Here is a 17,020-nt window from a genome sequence, read left to right as displayed (position 1 = left end):
GGGTTTTCTTCTCTTGTTAATGTACACATTTACAAATTAATGCCTCTGCTTCAGTATTATTGTAAAAGAGAAAAAATGTTTTGCTTTATTTTTTTATGTTGTTTTACCCACACTTACAGAATTAAAAGGGAATTTACTTCTGGTAAATCTGAACTTTTATCAAACCACTGCCCCTTGGATAGCAGTTGTTGCATTTTTTTCTGATCTTTGAGAAACTGCAAAATGAAGAACAAAATGGAAAACCACTGTCATTTCTCTAAGCCAACAACAACAGTGTTTCAGTATGATACTTCATCATATTATGTGTAACACAGAGCCACAATAGAGGATCCTTTCTGCTCTAAGCCGTCTATTTTGAATTTTTGAAGAAAATAGTATAGTTCAAATTGCTGTAACATTAAATTTTCCTATGAGATTAACACAGTATGTTTGAATTTGAATTTAAATTTGACTAAGGATTTTACTTTTAATTTGAAATATGCCATTTAGAATCCTAATCAAGCTACTAGAAACTCATATCATTTAAGAACACAGGAAGAAAAAAGGTAAGAACATAAGGTAAAAGTTACAACAAAAAAAAAAAAACACTTATTTACAACGCAACATTTATTTAGTGGTCATTGATGTATTAGTTCTATGTCATTAGAGCACATTTTCCCTGCTTAGATATTGCCTTGTAACCAGAGCATGACTTGCACACCCACTGCTGTTTGTACTGACTCAAAGCTTTCAGAAGAATACAATAACAGTGCATGTCATGGCTGTACAATTATACTCTTCATCTGAATGTGTGTAAAAGTTGCCCTTAGTTATGAATGAGCTGCACAATACTGATCACAAAGAGGCACTCCCATTATTGAACAACTTTTACAAACTAGCCAGCGGAAACATGTCGCTGCTTTACATAATCTTTGACTTTAGATGAAATGTGATACGGGCTGCACAGGTGCGGCATGTATGCCAAGGGCCTCAATTTCTCGACTGCGTCCATTGTGTTGTTTTTAAATATTTCATGTTGCGCTCGAGATTATTGGGAAAAAAAATGTTTACTGTAAATTTTTTGCAGTATTCATTTACCCAGAACTTTAGAGGTTCAATAAGATTGTTACTGAGTATAATGTGAAACATGGTAAGCTCTTAGATTCTCCTGTTTCCTGTGTGGGTGTTTGCATTAAAAAAAAAAAAAACAGAGTATAAGTAGCTCATATTAATCACAACACTGCAAGCTAAACTGCATCCATATTTGGGATGGGTGTGAATGAAGACAAAAGAAAAAATGCTCAATACTGACCCATGAAGTTGCTGTCAAAACACCATTCCATGGAAGTTGCTGTGTCATTATTGCACATAATTTTTTTTTTTCTTAGAATAATAGTGCATTCAAGCATTTATGAAAAGCTGTCACCCTTGACACTCTGGTTATTAACATGACTCATTCACTTCTAGGAGGTAAGAGTCATATGACTAAGCAACTTATCACTACTGTTCTGCACTCAACAGTAAAACACAAAGGAAAATTGGAACAAAAACACATAAAAATGATTTTTATATAAATATAAGCAGGTTAAAGGACACGTGAGACCTAATTTTGTGTCCTAAGCTTTAAAGATTTTTTTTTATGTAAAATTGTTTTTCATTGTTCTTTGTTCTGTATTTTTACTCATTGTAGATAAAGACTGGCTTGATAAAGTCTAATGTGGTTGATAATCTGTAGTTATAGAATGCATGTGAACATTCACTCCCTGGGCATGACTGAGATATTTATTCTGGGTTTTTCAAATGTGCCTTTGAAGTGTTTTTACAACGTGGAAATCATAAAACAATTAACTTCATCCAATACCAAACAACAGCACTTGGGCCTATGTTTCATTTACACAGATTTTCTTTGTGTATGCGAGGTCCAATTTATAAGTACACACTCAAATACAGTAATACTCAATAAATTAGAAAGTATGTTCTGTTTTTAAAAGAGTGTTAATGGTCTAATGTAACATTCTAATCTTAAATTACTATAAATCATTATTAATTTATTATAGAAAGTCCTTATTAACAAAATAAAGGCTTGAAAACATCCATCTGTACACTGTGTTGCAAGGCTGTACTTTACTCCACTGGATGTTTTGGGATTCCAAAATATTTTTATGTTTTTATGTCTTCAAAAATGTTTAAAAATGTTTTTATGTGGATCACCAAGAGGGAATATTCTGAAAATGGTAATATTGTAGCTCAACTTCTGACCTATAAGTTGTTCCTGAATACCTCAAAAATAACAACAAGTTTTCAACACACATGCTCCATGCATCTTTTTGGTTTTTGACACATTTCAGTAACTGTTACACCACAACATACATGATAGTTACTAAAAAATTCAGTGCAGTTTTGTTTTTTAAAACTGAAGACATTTCTATGAAGTATGCCAATGGTTTCCCACCCTGTCTTCAAGACACACTGGCCTGCGGGTTTTAGATGTCTCTCTGCTATAACACACTTGATTCAGATGATTACAGTTCAGTCTGTTAATCAGCCATCAGCTGAAATCAGGTGTGTTCAGTCAGAGAAACATCTAAAAAATGCCGTCCCACATCCTTGAAGGATCAGGGTTGAAAAACACTGAACTTTCCCATGGTCATGAGTGACTGTCTATGTAGGATAAATACAAAAGATTGCTTTAGAATTATTATAGTTTCTTTCAAACAACCCTGAACATGATGTGTACATAGTCATCTGTCTTATCATTTGGACGCATAAGAGAAATATTTGTGAGAAGAGCACTGAAAATGACTGTAATTCAGGTGCCCTCATCCTTTTGGAACTAGCATGATTAGTGGAAATGACTAAATTATAATTACAAAAAATATAGTTAAATGCAAAAAGGAAAGATCACAATGAAAAAGCTTCTGTTTTTATCTCACCTCTTTCATTTGTAAGATTCGTATGAAGATACATTTATTTTGTAACAGAATGATGTAGTCTGCATCAATTTGAACAATAGCAAACCAATGTTATTAGAATAAAGATACATTATAATATGATAAAGATTGATATATAAAAAAAATTGCATAAAATAGGCTCAATTTAGAGTAAATTATCAACAAATTCAACAACAATCAACAGTAATGGTATGAAGAGCAGTGCAGCTGCCAGTATATACAGACTATAATATAAAAAAATGTTTTAATTTTACAATTCATGCACACTGTGCGATCTTGGTGACATAGATACCACCAAGCATAGAGTTGAATAGCATAGAAATGTTAAAACTATTATTATTATTATTATTATTATTATTATTATTATTATTATTATTATTATTATTATTATTATTATTATTATTATTATTATTAAATAACATTTATTTCCAAATGCAATCGTTGTCTCTTACCCTCTGATTGACAGGTCGGCAGGAGGAGCTTAGCTGAAAGGATGCTGAGTCATGATGACGTAACGTCGCTCCTCCCGAAGGCGTCACGTGTGTAAAACCAGGAGGGCGTTCATATGTTTAACACAGCGTAACTCTGCGTGGAGCGGCAGTCTGTTTCGGCAACGGCGAAGTTCAACGGCTCACCTTGTTACGGAGCTTAGGAGAAACAGTTTCAGAGCGTAGCCGTCAACCAAACAGACGTTACGTGACACCGGCGAGCTGGTCCAGTTTGTCCCCAACTATTGACTGTGCTTGGCCGAGCTAACCAGAAATTAGCAGGTGATGAGCAGGGGGTGGCCTGTCTGTACTTGGATACCCAGTTAAGGTTACCGAAGAGGGACGCCGCTTAACCAGCATCAGACAGACTCTTCCTGTGAGCTACCTGCTTCATCCTGTGGGACCAAGACTGTACCTCTTGTTTGGACTGAGACTTCATGCTAGATCTCCGCAAGTTGGACCAACTAGCTAGGTAGCTAACGTTTGGCGTGCAGTTCGCAGTTAATAAGCAGCCAGCAGGACACCGGTCGACTGTCCGTCTGTGCCATGGGGTTACTGTCGCAAGGATCTCCCCTGAACTGGGAAGAAACAAGGAAGTATGCCGACCACATCCGAAAGCATGGCATCATCCAGTTCCTCAACATCTACAATAAGGTCAAGGATCGTCAGAGAGATGTGTTGAAGTGGGGTGACGAGGTAAAAACACGACTTTAAACAATGTTCAATGCTTTTGATCAGTGAGGCATGATGCAATAAGGCCCCTTACTGATTCATCCGCATACTTGAATGTTTCTAGTATGCGGATGCAAAAGTAAATAACTGTATTCATTTGTTTAATATGTTTATTTTTTGTGTCTGTTTAAATGGTGCCAATTTCAAAACAAAGGTGATCTAAAAGTGTTTAACAAGACATGGGAGTCTACCACATGGAGATATGATCAAAGAAATATTCAATAATTAAATGTATTTATTTAGTTTTAATTTATTAAAGATCAGATCAAGTTTTGGGTTAGTGGTACACCAGTCAGTAGAACAAAGATCAGAATGAGAGAGTCTTTTTATCTAAGGACTTGCAGCATGTACCAACTGTAGACAATTGCTGACATTATCTTCGACTTTGCAGCTCTCATTCCGAGCATGGCTACAATGACAGTGGAGAGAAAAACTCTCCCTTAACAGGAAGAAACCTCCAGCAGAACCTGCCTGGGATTCTCTATTGGATTCCAAACTACTGTCTCATGTCATATGTCTTTTTACATATTAAAAAAAAGCACATCCAATGTAGATAAGAAAAATATTAACACAGGCCTAATAGGTACCCTTCAGTTTCAAAAACATCCAGACAAATTCTATGCTAGTTATAACACAATGTTGTTAAATTCAAGTTTATTACACTAATTTATAAAAAGACATCTGTCTTGAAACCCAGCCAATTGTAAAAAGTCAATGATTTTGTGGCAATCAGTCCACCTGGGCAAGCATGTGACAACAGTGGGGAAGAATGTGTCTCTTTTAACAGGGGGAATCCTCCAGCTGGAACAGCATGAGATGGAGCGTCCGACTGCCTCGACTCACTGGGGGTTGAACAGAAATGCAAAGATGAGGCTTTTCTAGGCAGATATACATTTCTGTTTTAGTTTACTGATTTACTTAAACTTTTTGTTGTTTTTGTTAAGAACTGTAACGCATATAAAACAACAACAAAAAAAAAACATGTCTTGCAGGTTTACTGGAGTGGAGCAGTGGTTTAAGAGTACTTCCCATTAAAGAACATCTAATAACACAACATTAATGGTAGCAGTAGCTCTGTCACTGGATACAGAAGGTAGAGAAACGCAGCCACGTGAAAACACAGGACATGTATATTTCCACCCTGTAAGAACAATATTCGACAAACATTCTTGGAATAATGCTGCATTTATGGCCCTTATATACTGCAAGTCCAAACAGCCTTCCCCATGACCTGAACACAAACATTTGCAAGTCCAGCTTTTATGAGCAATGTCTCCGATCAACATTTCACTGTGTGTTTCAGAGTTACTGCTAATTCTCAGACAATACCTCTTGTAAGAAAAAAGGCCCCTCTTTGCTGAGTAATTGATGGCACATCAATCCCTTCTACACAAAATACTTAAGATTTATGTGATTGACTCGTCAACGCCCTGTTTGCTTTACCAGTTCTTTTAAGCTTTTACTTCTTTTTTTTTTTTTCCCAGCCTTTACTGAGTAACAAAACTTCACTGTGCTTCAACTTGAACACTGAGTCTTTAATTTGAATCGACATGGAATGCTGTTGTTATAGATTAATCCCTCTTTCAGACGGGGGGATTACAGCCCAGCAGAGTTAAAGTCAAGGAAACCTTCCTGATGAATTGGAATTGATGTGATGGCTTCCCAGTCTGCTCAACGTAAAGCCAGTGCTAGGATTAGGAGTCGTGCTGTGTTTGCGTGTAAATTTTCAGTGTGTTTTTTTTTTTGTTTTTTTGTTTTTTTTGTGTGTTTAGGTCGAGTACATGCTGGTGGAGCTGGAGGACAACGATGAGAAGGTTCGGCTGGTGCTGAATGGTGGAGATGTTTTGGAAACTCTACAAGAACAGGGAGAAAATACAAACCCGAAGTAAGTCATCTGTACAGAGATCTTGATGCACACTCTTCTTTTTAATTAGCTTCACTCACGGCACTGTCATGAAAGGATTCCTGAGACGTTTGTTGTACATGTGAAAGCATGTAAACACCAGCGTAAGGAGAAATTCAGAGCTTTGATTATGTCTAAGTTGATACTAGGAACTGAGGTGGAAGATAAGATCTGTTGAAAATCTTGAATTTCAACATATTTGAACAGCGGTTGTGTTCATCAACACTTTTTTTTATGATTTTACTTTGGCAATGAAGATGGTTCCCATACCTGTACACCCTTGGGCATGCATTTACGCAAATATCCTGCAGCAAACATCGCCTACAGCCTCACTGCATTATTTAAAAACCTGGTGTTGTGACAGAGAAACACTTATTTGGTTCAGTTGTTAAAATCTGAGACATGAAATAACACAGTTTGTTTCTGCTTTTTATTTACCTTACGGGGGAATTTTTCTTTTTTTTTTAGTTTAAGATACTTCTAAAATCAAGACATATCAAATTAAAGGCCACTGCTACTGTAGGTGTCTTTTTGTTAATGTGACTCTGTAATTCACACTTTTGTCGTGTTGAGGAGGAAAGGTGTTACCTGACCAGACATCTGACCCAGCTTTGGTTCTGGTGAGGACATACAGTAAAGTTGCTCTGGCTTATTTTGTCTCATTTTTCAACACAATCGAGGAGAGAAGTATATGACTAAGAAAAACTTACACTCACATTTCAAAGGAAATTGTATAAATAAACACACCACTTTTTTATTGTGATACAATATTTGTACAATAAAGTATAGTAATATAATTTCCTTTAAAAGAAAAATCTTGCTGATATGACTTGTTAAATATGTATCTCATTTATATGTGAGTATTACATTTTTATTTTTGATTCACCTTCTATTATAGAAAAAACACCAGCTATAAATGGTTGTAGTTTTCAGTGATAATTGGCCTAAATGTTGCTTTGTTCAATTCTGCTCCTTCTATAAAGGATCACATAACAAACTAAAATTAGCTGATTAATTAGTTGAGCTATCTGCTGTGGTAGCCAGGCTGCAGGTGACGTGTTTAGCAAACATATTACTTTCTAAGCATGCCAATCTTTACCTTAGATGGCTTAATAGTGGGAATGAATGGCGATTAATTTTAGCTTCCACTTCATTTTATAAATATTTTTTGTCTTGAGAGAAAAAATTTTAGGTTTAACATTCTGTACCTTGGCTTTCCTTGATGGCAGTACCTGGCCATGCCTAACTACTTTAGGAAAACTGATAATCAAATGTCAACCAGGTTGGAGGATTGTCACAGATTTCTTCACACATAAAAGCATTTTTGGAAAAAGAGAGATCAGATATACATTTTAGGATATTATTTAACAATTATCTGGATTGATCATTTGGGGGGGGAATTATATTTAAAATAAAAATAGAAATTCTAATTGTTACTACTGTAGAGAACAACCAGGCAGATGAGTTTTGATTAACCTAATCCTGCTAGTTAACCCCAAGAAGCGCTGCTGCTGCAGACCCTGCACTGCGGTCTGTGGGCCCTTCACTGTGGCTTTAAATAACTTTGGCCGAAAGTAATGAGATGACGAATGTTTTTGAAATAGATATTTATTTAGATATTCTCCAAAACTCTAAAACTAAGTTCAGTGCCACTGTACTGAAACGTAATGCTGCTTGTTGGTGTAACACAAGCAGAATATATCACTAATGAAGGAAAAGCTCAGAGACCAGTGAAATAGGAGCTAAACTTCAACCCATAAGTTGATTGTATCAGTTTGGGTCATGGTAGAATCTAGTTCTAACTCTCGTTCTTTGTGATTTACATCTGATTAATCAGAGTCATGGAACAACTCCGCCAGATGAGAAATTAAATGCTTAAGATGCCAGGTCTGAGTCTGTGAGAAGCCACTCCTCTTCCATCTTGTTTATTGAAGTGAAACTCTGAACCTCATTATCCAGCTGTGTCATTATTGCTGTCTTTAATGAAATCCATCAGTCACTGGCTGGGACCTTCTATGTTTTTCTTACTGCTGTTTGCATGTACGCACTGTATAGCATGTTCATACTCGTAATTCAAAGTATGCGCTCTCTAATGCGGGAGAGTTATTAAATTGTTATTGTTACATGAATATCAGCTTGTGATTTAAATACTTCTACCATTGATTTGTCCAAAAGGAAAAACACAAATGTGCCAGTATTGGAACTTATAGACTTTAAAAAGCAGCTAATTTAGGAGTGTTTGTGGTTTAATTTTTGGGGGGGCTTCCTTTAGTATCGCTACGAAAAGCACATTCTTTAGCATGAGTTCTGCCAAGTGTCAGTGGCCTGCTTTGTTTTTCCTAAAACAACTCAAGCCTGGATGACAACGAGAGTTTATAATCATTACCGCTGGATTTAAGCTTTTACAGGTTAAAGCGCTCGTAATTCCTTAGAATCACATAACTTGAACTTTACCCATTAAGCCATTCATAGACCTATTGATATTTAAAGTGTTGCATCAGATGGTTTACAATTTGAAAGCAGTAACTGAGTATTTCAGGAAGAAAGCAACTATGTCTCATCCAAAGGTGGGAAAAGTTCCTCCTGCTTGTGATTTTAAAAAGACACAAACACTTTTTTTGAAGAAAATTCTACTAGATTTGTATTGAAACTGTTTTCTAAAAAATTTCAGTTAACTTTAGACACAAGTTAGATCAGGATTTTTTTTTCCCATTTTAACAGTAAAATATAATAAGAAAATACTACAACTAATTTTCCAAGGATTACTTTTTTTGAAATGCAGTTCTTCAAATTTGAGCACTGCAGGACATAGTAAAATAAACTCTAAATTTGGAAATGTTATGCAAATCATTTTTTTTCTGCAGTGCTCCTCTACAAAAAAGCTGTTTAGAGACCTGAATTTCACCCATATACAAAATCCGACCACTGAAACATCTTCAGTACTTTTATTTTGAATTGTATTTATCCCAAACTCTGTAAAAGTACTGAAATTTGACATGAGAAGACATATGTAGGAGCACTGTTTAAAGAGCCGTCCCTCAGTGTGTTTATACAGGCTCCTGTCTGCCTGCCTCTGACGTCAGTGTAAATCTGTATGGCAAACTTGACTGGGGGGGAAATACCAGCAGCAGTGACCATAGTAAATCCCATGCATACCTCATTACTGCCCCTCTGTTGCACACACCAAAGAGCACGCTCTGAAGCACAAATGCGTCGTGTTTGTTTATGGTGCCAGGATTACTGGTGCCACCTCCATAAAGGGAAAGTGCGTAGTTTATTTTCTGAAAAAGGTCAACGCGATACTGAGAACAGGGTTCTCTCCGGCTGACGCGATGAAACAAAAGATTTTGCAACATATTTTGCACTTCCACAGTCATCCGACTCTTTGGAGACCGGAGTATGGCAGCTACATGATCGAGGGAACTCCTGGGCAGCCGTACGGGGGAACGATGTCGGAGTTCAACACGGTGGAGGGTAACATGAGGAAGAGACGTCTGGAGGCTTCGTCTGTCCTGAAGAAGAATATGACGCTCTGCACCATCACCTCCTTTCCAAGGTCTGTTGTGTTGATCAACGTAGAGCCATTAATTATTCATGCACTTAATAGGGAAACTGTTGCTCAGCTAGTAGTAGTCATCTTGCAATCAACAACTTGTGGATGTGATTCCAACCTCCTCCTGGCACTTGTGCCCCTAAGAATAGCGCTTACGGTAGCTGAACGGTGGTTGTGTGCAAGTTGTCGAATGTTGAGTGGCCGGTATGTGTGTAATTGAAAGGTTTGTTTCCCAAGCAGCTGATGCGTGCTTTTCTTTTTTCAGGTTAGGCTGTCCAGGTTTCACCAAACCAGAGTACCGACCCACTCCGGTTGAAAAAGGAGTGTCAAAGTCTTTGTTTTTCCCAGATGAAGCCATAAACAGACACCCCAGATTCAGGTGGGTTGGTTGACTTTCTGAGGTTTTAAATGAATTACTAGTTTAATACTAAATATCATATTTTAAATATTTTGTTACATTAAGCATCAACCTGAATATAATGTAAAAGTTAAATTATGGCTATAAGAATCATTGCTTTAATTTTAATAGATTTATATTGGGATAAAAGTTCAAAAGACATGAACACTTTTGTAAGTGTCAACATTGAATTCTTCTCTTCAGCACTCTGACCAGAAATATACGGCATCGAAGAGGAGAGAAAGTTGTGATAAATGTGCCAAGTAAGTTTGATTCATTTTCTTGCTTCATCATTAACTGCATTTACAATCTGCTGTAAATGTGGGTGAAGTCAGCGGTGTAATATTAATTAATTTTACCTGCTGTACATTCAGACTCGCATGCTTGATTTAGTACTCCGTAGACTTTAGACAGGATTTTGAATAAATAAAGCAAAAGATGTGATTTGGCTCCTTTTTCCTCTTGCAGTCTACAAAGATAAACACACACCGTCTCCATTCGTGGAGCAGTTCCCTGAGGATGACGGCGAAGCAGCGAGGGCAGCCCTTCCTGACCACATCTACATGGACGCCATGGGCTTCGGCATGGGCAACTGTTGCCTGCAAGTACGTATTTTTGAATATGCAAACCTGGGTTCTGAGAACGCCGTCTGCTCCACCGTTTCAATCAGTGATTTATGAAAGGACTTCAGCCTCATTTATGATGTTTTTGCAGGTGACATTCCAAGCTTGCAGCATTGATGAGGCAAGGTATCTTTATGACCAACTAGCAACATTCTGCCCCATCGTGGTGAGTGGTTGCATGAAATTTGCGCTTCCCATTAGAAATTATTCAGCTGTGATCAAGTGGTGCATAAAAATATTGGTATATATCTAGATCTTTACTTTAAAAATACTAGATCATAATTACTGGTATTGTTTGTAAATAAACTTCCTGTCTTTCATTGCAGATGGCGCTGAGCGCTGCCTCACCCTTCTACAGAGGGTACATGTCTGATATTGATTGTCGCTGGGGAGTTATCTCAGCCTCGGTGGACGACAGGACCCAAGAGGAACGAGGCCTGAAGGTGAGGACAGGCTGCCTCTCTGCTCCCACGGGCTGTTTGTAAATTACAAATGTAGACCTGAAATTCCACACTGCTGAGAGTGTGCAAACAATAGCTGACAGTGCAGGAAGACAGGATGTGGCGTGCAGCGTCTGCAGTGTGGGAAAACACAACTATCGTAACTCCCCCCATACTGTTAGCTCTCAGTGTAGCGACCCTGATGAGAGCTATGCACAAAATTCCGATTTAGTTCACTTAAATGAGCCAATTCATTTCTCAACAGAAATGTCTTGTTTACACTTTTAAATCGAGCTGCGGGTTGTCACATCAACCTTCAATTCCTCGACACAGGAAGCTGACTCGCTGCTATAGAAGTCAGCTGATGTGGGCTGTGAACAACTCCCTTGGTGAGTTGGGGAGCGTAACAATGGCAGACTTTGATTGGAGTTCTGCCCTCCAACTACATCACTACTTCCACGAAGCACATGGAGATTGGGAAAAGGGCACCTTTATCAAACCCGTATTTATTTTATACATCACCTTCCATGTTTTTATTTTTGTCAATTTATGTCTTATTTAAAAGGGCAGTATTGTGTTTTTGTTTTTTTTGTCATGTTGTACTGTTTTTCCCTCATTAAAAACATTGGAGTGTTGCTTTGATTCTTTCATGCATGTTTGCCAAATTATGAAACTATTAGGGGCTGACTTAATGCTTATTCTCACAAAATAATCAAACAGCTGGTGGAACTGCACATCTGCTGAGCTTATCATATGAACCCCTTCTCAGTCCAACCCTTCTAAGAACGGTTATAAACGGCTTAATGAAGGAGCATTGTTGTGACGACGAGCAGGAGCTTTTTAAAGAGACAACATAGTTACTTGATGGTGACATTTTATATCACTATGTGCCTGGGAAACTACATAATACTGTCCCTTTCAGCAAAAGAAAGCTGATTCCCAGTTTGCAGCAACAGGTGGGGGAGGGGCACCGGCGCACTAATCTAGCCTCCATACAGCCAGAGAACCGTTTCTCTGATTTCTCGTTAAAATTACGTTAGAAAATAATTTTTTTTAAGCTTTGATTTATCTCAACACCTGTACCTGACCCATGTCCAACTGATGCCAAAACAAAAAAAACTACAAAGATTCAAAAGCTGTTTCCTGATGCAGCTCAGGGAGACGTATTGTGTTACTTAAGGAGAGTACATTATCGAAACGGAGCCCAGCAGCTTCCAGCAGTTTTAGTGAGTGCGGAAAGGCTTAATGTGTGGCTTTATATTTGAACTGTGAAAACAACCGTGCTCAGTTCAAGCAGATCAATTAGTGACTGAGAGAGCGAGCCCAATCTGTCACCGTCTATTGAATGGAAGAGCTGTTGGTTTCCTAGCAGTGCACCAGGAAGTGCTTTTTTTTTTTTTTCTACTTCTCAGATTCTGGAGCAAGATAATGAACTGTGAGGGTTACTGATTCGTTAGACGATAGGTGAGAACCTGAATCCATTCCACACCCAACCACACAGGAATGTGAAACAAAACATGCTTAATGAAATATAATGAGCAATATCATTTATCGAGAGTCTCACTTTACATACATTAAAACGGTAAACTGATAAACCTAGAGTATATGCATTTTTAAAATTTCTTTTGAACTTGGGAACATTTGAGAGAAGAAATGGAAAATATAATAAACGGACAAATATGGGATAAGACTGTGTTTATGGGAATATACCATGAATTTACTAAAATCAAGTATTTAAGCAGCTCAAACCAAATGATTATTAAATTCCCTATTTAAACCCAGCAAATGGAAGTATAACAGCCCAATGTTGGAGTCTTAGTTTTAATTAGAAGAAGCTTTGTTTTGTTGCTATTTTTGGTTTAGTTTCTTAAATGCCGTTTCTGTGTTTATTCTCTGGATACACTGAGTACAACGGTTAATTCAGAGAAAGATTTTTAAAGTCTCTCCTTTCCCCAATCTTTTCTCTGTTGTCAATAGCAAAATGAAAAAAAACAATTTGTGTGATGCAAATATTTAATTGCAGGCAAATTTATAGATTTGTAGTTGGATATTATAATGTAAGCGTGCTTTCTCATTTCTGTTTTGCAGCCTCTGAAAAACAACAAGTACAGGATCTTTAAGTCCAGGTATGACTCGATTGACAGCTACCTGTCTCGCTGCGGGGAGAAGTACAACGACATCGATTTGACGATAGACGAGGAGATCAACAAGCAGCTGCTCAGTGCAGGTACCGATGTCTCTTTTAGGCGCTTTTAAAAATTAGTCTACTTTAAAATCTGCGCTCCATAAAGAATTACAGGAACATGTGTACATAATGATACTGCATGGTGGTGCATTCGGGGGCAATGCTACTTTGTAGCAAGATGGTTCTGAGTTTGATTGTTTTCCATGGCGTTTGCATGCTCTCCTGTTGCATGTGTGGGTTTTATCACAATACTCCTTTCTCCCACAGTCCAAAAACACGTGTTGGGTTAATTGATCTAAATTACCATGTCTGCATGGTTCAATGTCTTGTGAGGACTGATGACCTGTTCTCCAGCAAGGCCCCGCTCCCCGCCACCACCATGCCAGGATAAGCAGGTCTACTCGATGTGCATTAAATATGTCTTGTTTGCAGGGATTGACAAGCTTCTGGCTCAACACATAGCTCACCTCTTCATACGAGACCCGCTCTCTGTCTTTGAGGAGAAAATACATTTGGACGATGAAAACGAATCGGATCACTTTGAGGTGAGGATTTTTAAGACTTCTTTCAGAGAAGCTAATCTCTTGCCACACACGGATCTAAGCTCAGTCGGCGTTCATTTTTCATCCAGAACCTTCAGTCGACCAACTGGCAGACGATGCGGTTCAAGCCTCCACCTCCGAACTCCGACATCGGCTGGAGGGTCGAGTTTCGCCCCATGGAGGTATTTGTGATATAGACGTTTGTTTATCTGGGCTTATTTTGGAGGACTCTTAATAACGAGTTACGTTTCTTTGTTTTACTTTCCAGGTTCAGCTAACTGACTTTGAAAATGCCGCATATGTGGTTTTTGTTGTCCTGCTTACCAGAGTGATCTTATCCTACAAGCTGGATTTCCTTATCCCCTTATCAAAGGTATTAACAACCGCTTGGATACATTGTTTTTATTAAAATATTAGTTCTAAGATTTAAATCAGAATAAAACCTGTGATTTATCAGGTGGATGAGAACATGAAGGTGGCGCAGAAGAGAAACGCAGTCCAGGAGGGCATGTTTTATTTCCGCAAAGACATGTTTAAAGGTGGGCTGAACAGGAAGTGGAACTCTTAAGTGTCTTTGAATGGTTCAGATGGAAATGACTGTGATGTTTTCCAACAGGCTGCAACCCAGGCTTGGATTGTGCTGCTTCTTCTCAGAACGGCGTAGAGTTTGAGGGCAATAACGAGGATTACACACTGATGAGCATCGACACAATCATCAACGGGAAGGTGAGTTTGTTCGTGACTAAACCCGAGTCAGATGAGTTCATCTCTCCCCTGCTATGCCAGTCTTCAGTGTTACATTTGAGCGCACAAACAATCGCAACTAGCAACACTCGGCCTCGGATACGTGAAAGGAAAGTGTTGCAAAAGTATTCATACCGGTTAAACTTGTCACAGCCACAAGAAAACATATTTTCTTGTGGTTTTGTGTGGTAGGCCAACACAAAGTCATGCAATTGTGAAGTTGCATAATTTTAATTTTTGTTTTTTTTTTTTTTACAATGGATTATTTATTTTATTTGAAATAAAGACCAGGGGATACAGCAGACAGGTCAGGGACAAAGCTGTGGAGAAGTTTAAAGTTGGGTTAGATTATAAAAGACATGCAAAGTCCAGAACTAAATCCATTTGAGGTATGCAGGGACGTATCTCAATAAAACTGTAGCTTTAGTTGCAGAGAAAGATGGTTTTCTAAACTATCCAAACCCATTCAATAAATTAGAATATTTTTATTTCAGGAACTTTATCACCAAGAGAAACACGTTATGTAGATTAATCACACACAGATGGGTGTTTGAAAGTGTTAATTTTTGACAATTATGATGATTTTCTGCTTATAGTTAATCAAAACATAACATTTAATATTGGAGTATTATATCAGACCAATTAAAAAAGCTATATTTAGGTATTGTAAAAGCTGTTTATTTCCTTCTGCTTAGAGAATATCCACTGCTTTGTTTTGGTCTTTCACATAAAATCAGATTTTTTTTTTTGTGGTTGTAAGACTAAGGCTGGAAAGTTTAAGGTTTATCAATACTTGCAAAATACTGTATTGTAAAGCAAGGTATTTATACAATTGTCTATATTTTCCTTTACCCTATTGCAAGACATCAATTCAGCTTTATTTTTATGTTTTACATCATCAGGAGGGAGTATTTCAAGGCCTTATCCCAATCCTTAACTCCTATCTGGAAAACATGGAAGTTGACGTTGACACCAGGTGCACTATTTTGAATTATCTGAAGCTCATCAAGAAACGTGCCTCAGGTAAAGTACCAGTAACGGTTTTTATTTAAGCAGAAAAAAAAAATGCCTGTGCTCCAGTGTTCATTTGTTCCCACTAATTCCATCCGCTGCTGATCCAAACAGGAGAACTGATGACCATGGCCAAGTGGATGAGGGAATTTGTTGCAAAGCACCCCGAGTACAAGCAGGACAGTGTCATTACCGACAAGATCAACTACGACCTGCTCAAGAGGTGCGACAGGATTGCTAAAGGCGAAGAGCAGTGCCCCGAGCTTTTTGGTAACCCAGTCAACCGGGTGAAGTGAGAGAGCTCCAAACGCACGTCATATTATTTTATTTTTTTTCAATCATGCACGAAGAAGACAGACCAAATGAAAGAGGTCCAATTAAAAAGAATGCAGCTGCATGTGTGTGTTGTGAAGAAGCACACCTGCATCACGTGTGTATATACGCTGTATGAGATTTTTATGATTACAGAATTATTTTAATAGGACTATGGAAGGGTAATGTAATAGAAAATCAGATGTGTATTTATTTTTGTCTGAAAATTAAGCATATCTGTGTGAAATTGTAAATGTAGCAGAGCTGTACAGTAGGCTGCTGTTAATCTTCTGTAAATACTGAACCTTTTGCCCTTTAAATCATTAACAATTGTTTTTGTTTATGGTTTTTCCTATTTGTTGATTTAGACGTTTAACATTAGGGTTGATTTTTCTTTGTTTTGCATTTCGGTTGCTTCGTTCTGCTGACTTCTTAGAGGGGACCTTAAAATTATTGTTGTATTCAAATGAAAATGTTAAGGCACTGTTTGCAACGTGACTCTTTTTCCAAATAAATCTGTAAGTCATTTTCTTTTTTCTTTTTTTTTTTGTTTGTCCTTGTTGCCACTTGCATATTAACAGCTACACGGTTCAAATCAGGAAAGCTAAACTTGTTAATCATTTTTCACCAGAGAATTTCACCATAAGAATTTTTAGAAACTATAGGTATTGACATATACCTACATGTATTAGCAAAAACAAATTAACTGTAAATTAATTCAACATTAGACTGAATGTTGGCTAGTTTTGTTTTTAGCAAATTCATTTCAATGGGAAAATATTTTGACATCAAGTCATTTATGTCATTTTAGAGAGCTTAAAGTTAACGAAACCCCAACCTTTCGTTTCTCAGAAAGAAGAATATTGGATAAACCATTAAAAATGGGCTATAAAACACAATGTCAGTCTACTTTAAAGTCATCAAGGTGTTGTGCATTAAATATGCTCAACACTTGGCCTTCACAGGCCAAGTGTTGACTTCATCAAAGTGGCATGAAACGTTGATCAACCGGATGCTTCATGAAGTGGTTAGGCAAGACCAGATTTCTTTAATATCAGCCTTCAGGTTATCTGGATTTTTGGGTTGGGTGTCTCTCATCTTCTTCCTGGTAACACCAAATAATTTTGTGGCACGTCTGTCAGATGACTTGTTTTTCTTCT

At 37.6% G+C, this 17,020-nt stretch overlaps 1 protein-coding gene across 1 annotated transcript; it reads left to right on the top strand.

Annotated features, from left to right (window-relative positions):
• The first annotated feature begins 3,461 nt into the window (after positions 1-3,461).
• gclc (glutamate-cysteine ligase, catalytic subunit) lies at positions 3,462-16,388 on the top strand. The gene is made up of 16 exons (XM_008429790.3): positions 3,462-4,114; positions 5,923-6,035; positions 9,427-9,609; positions 9,872-9,985; positions 10,208-10,266; positions 10,472-10,608; positions 10,718-10,792; positions 10,953-11,069; positions 13,155-13,293; positions 13,684-13,796; positions 13,883-13,975; positions 14,062-14,166; positions 14,251-14,332; positions 14,410-14,519; positions 15,440-15,560; positions 15,663-16,388. The coding sequence occupies exons 1-16, from the start codon at positions 3,965-3,967 to the stop codon at positions 15,842-15,844; spliced, it is 1,893 nt and encodes a 630-aa protein (XP_008428012.1). The 5' UTR covers positions 3,462-3,964; the 3' UTR covers positions 15,845-16,388.
• The last annotated feature ends 632 nt before the right edge of the window (positions 16,389-17,020 follow it).

The sequence above is a fragment of the Poecilia reticulata genome, chromosome 15 (assembly GCF_904066995.2).
Source record: "Poecilia reticulata chromosome 15, P_reticulata-male-v2, whole genome shotgun sequence".
In the NCBI taxonomy this organism is placed as follows: Eukaryota; Metazoa; Chordata; class Actinopteri; order Cyprinodontiformes; family Poeciliidae; genus Poecilia; species Poecilia reticulata.
This window is presented reverse-complemented; position numbering and strand designations above follow the sequence as displayed.

Excerpts from the sequence above, each read along its gene's own strand:
- gclc (XM_008429790.3), top strand. The coding sequence starts at position 3,965 with ATGGGGTTACTGTCGCAAGGATCTCCCCTGAACTGGGAAGAAACAAGG. Across the intron at positions 9,610-9,871 it reads ACCATCACCTCCTTTCCAAG|GTTAGGCTGTCCAGGTTTCA; the intron begins GTCTGTTGTGTT and ends TTCTTTTTTCAG. Across the intron at positions 10,793-10,952 it reads CAACATTCTGCCCCATCGTG|ATGGCGCTGAGCGCTGCCTC; the intron begins GTGAGTGGTTGC and ends CTTTCATTGCAG.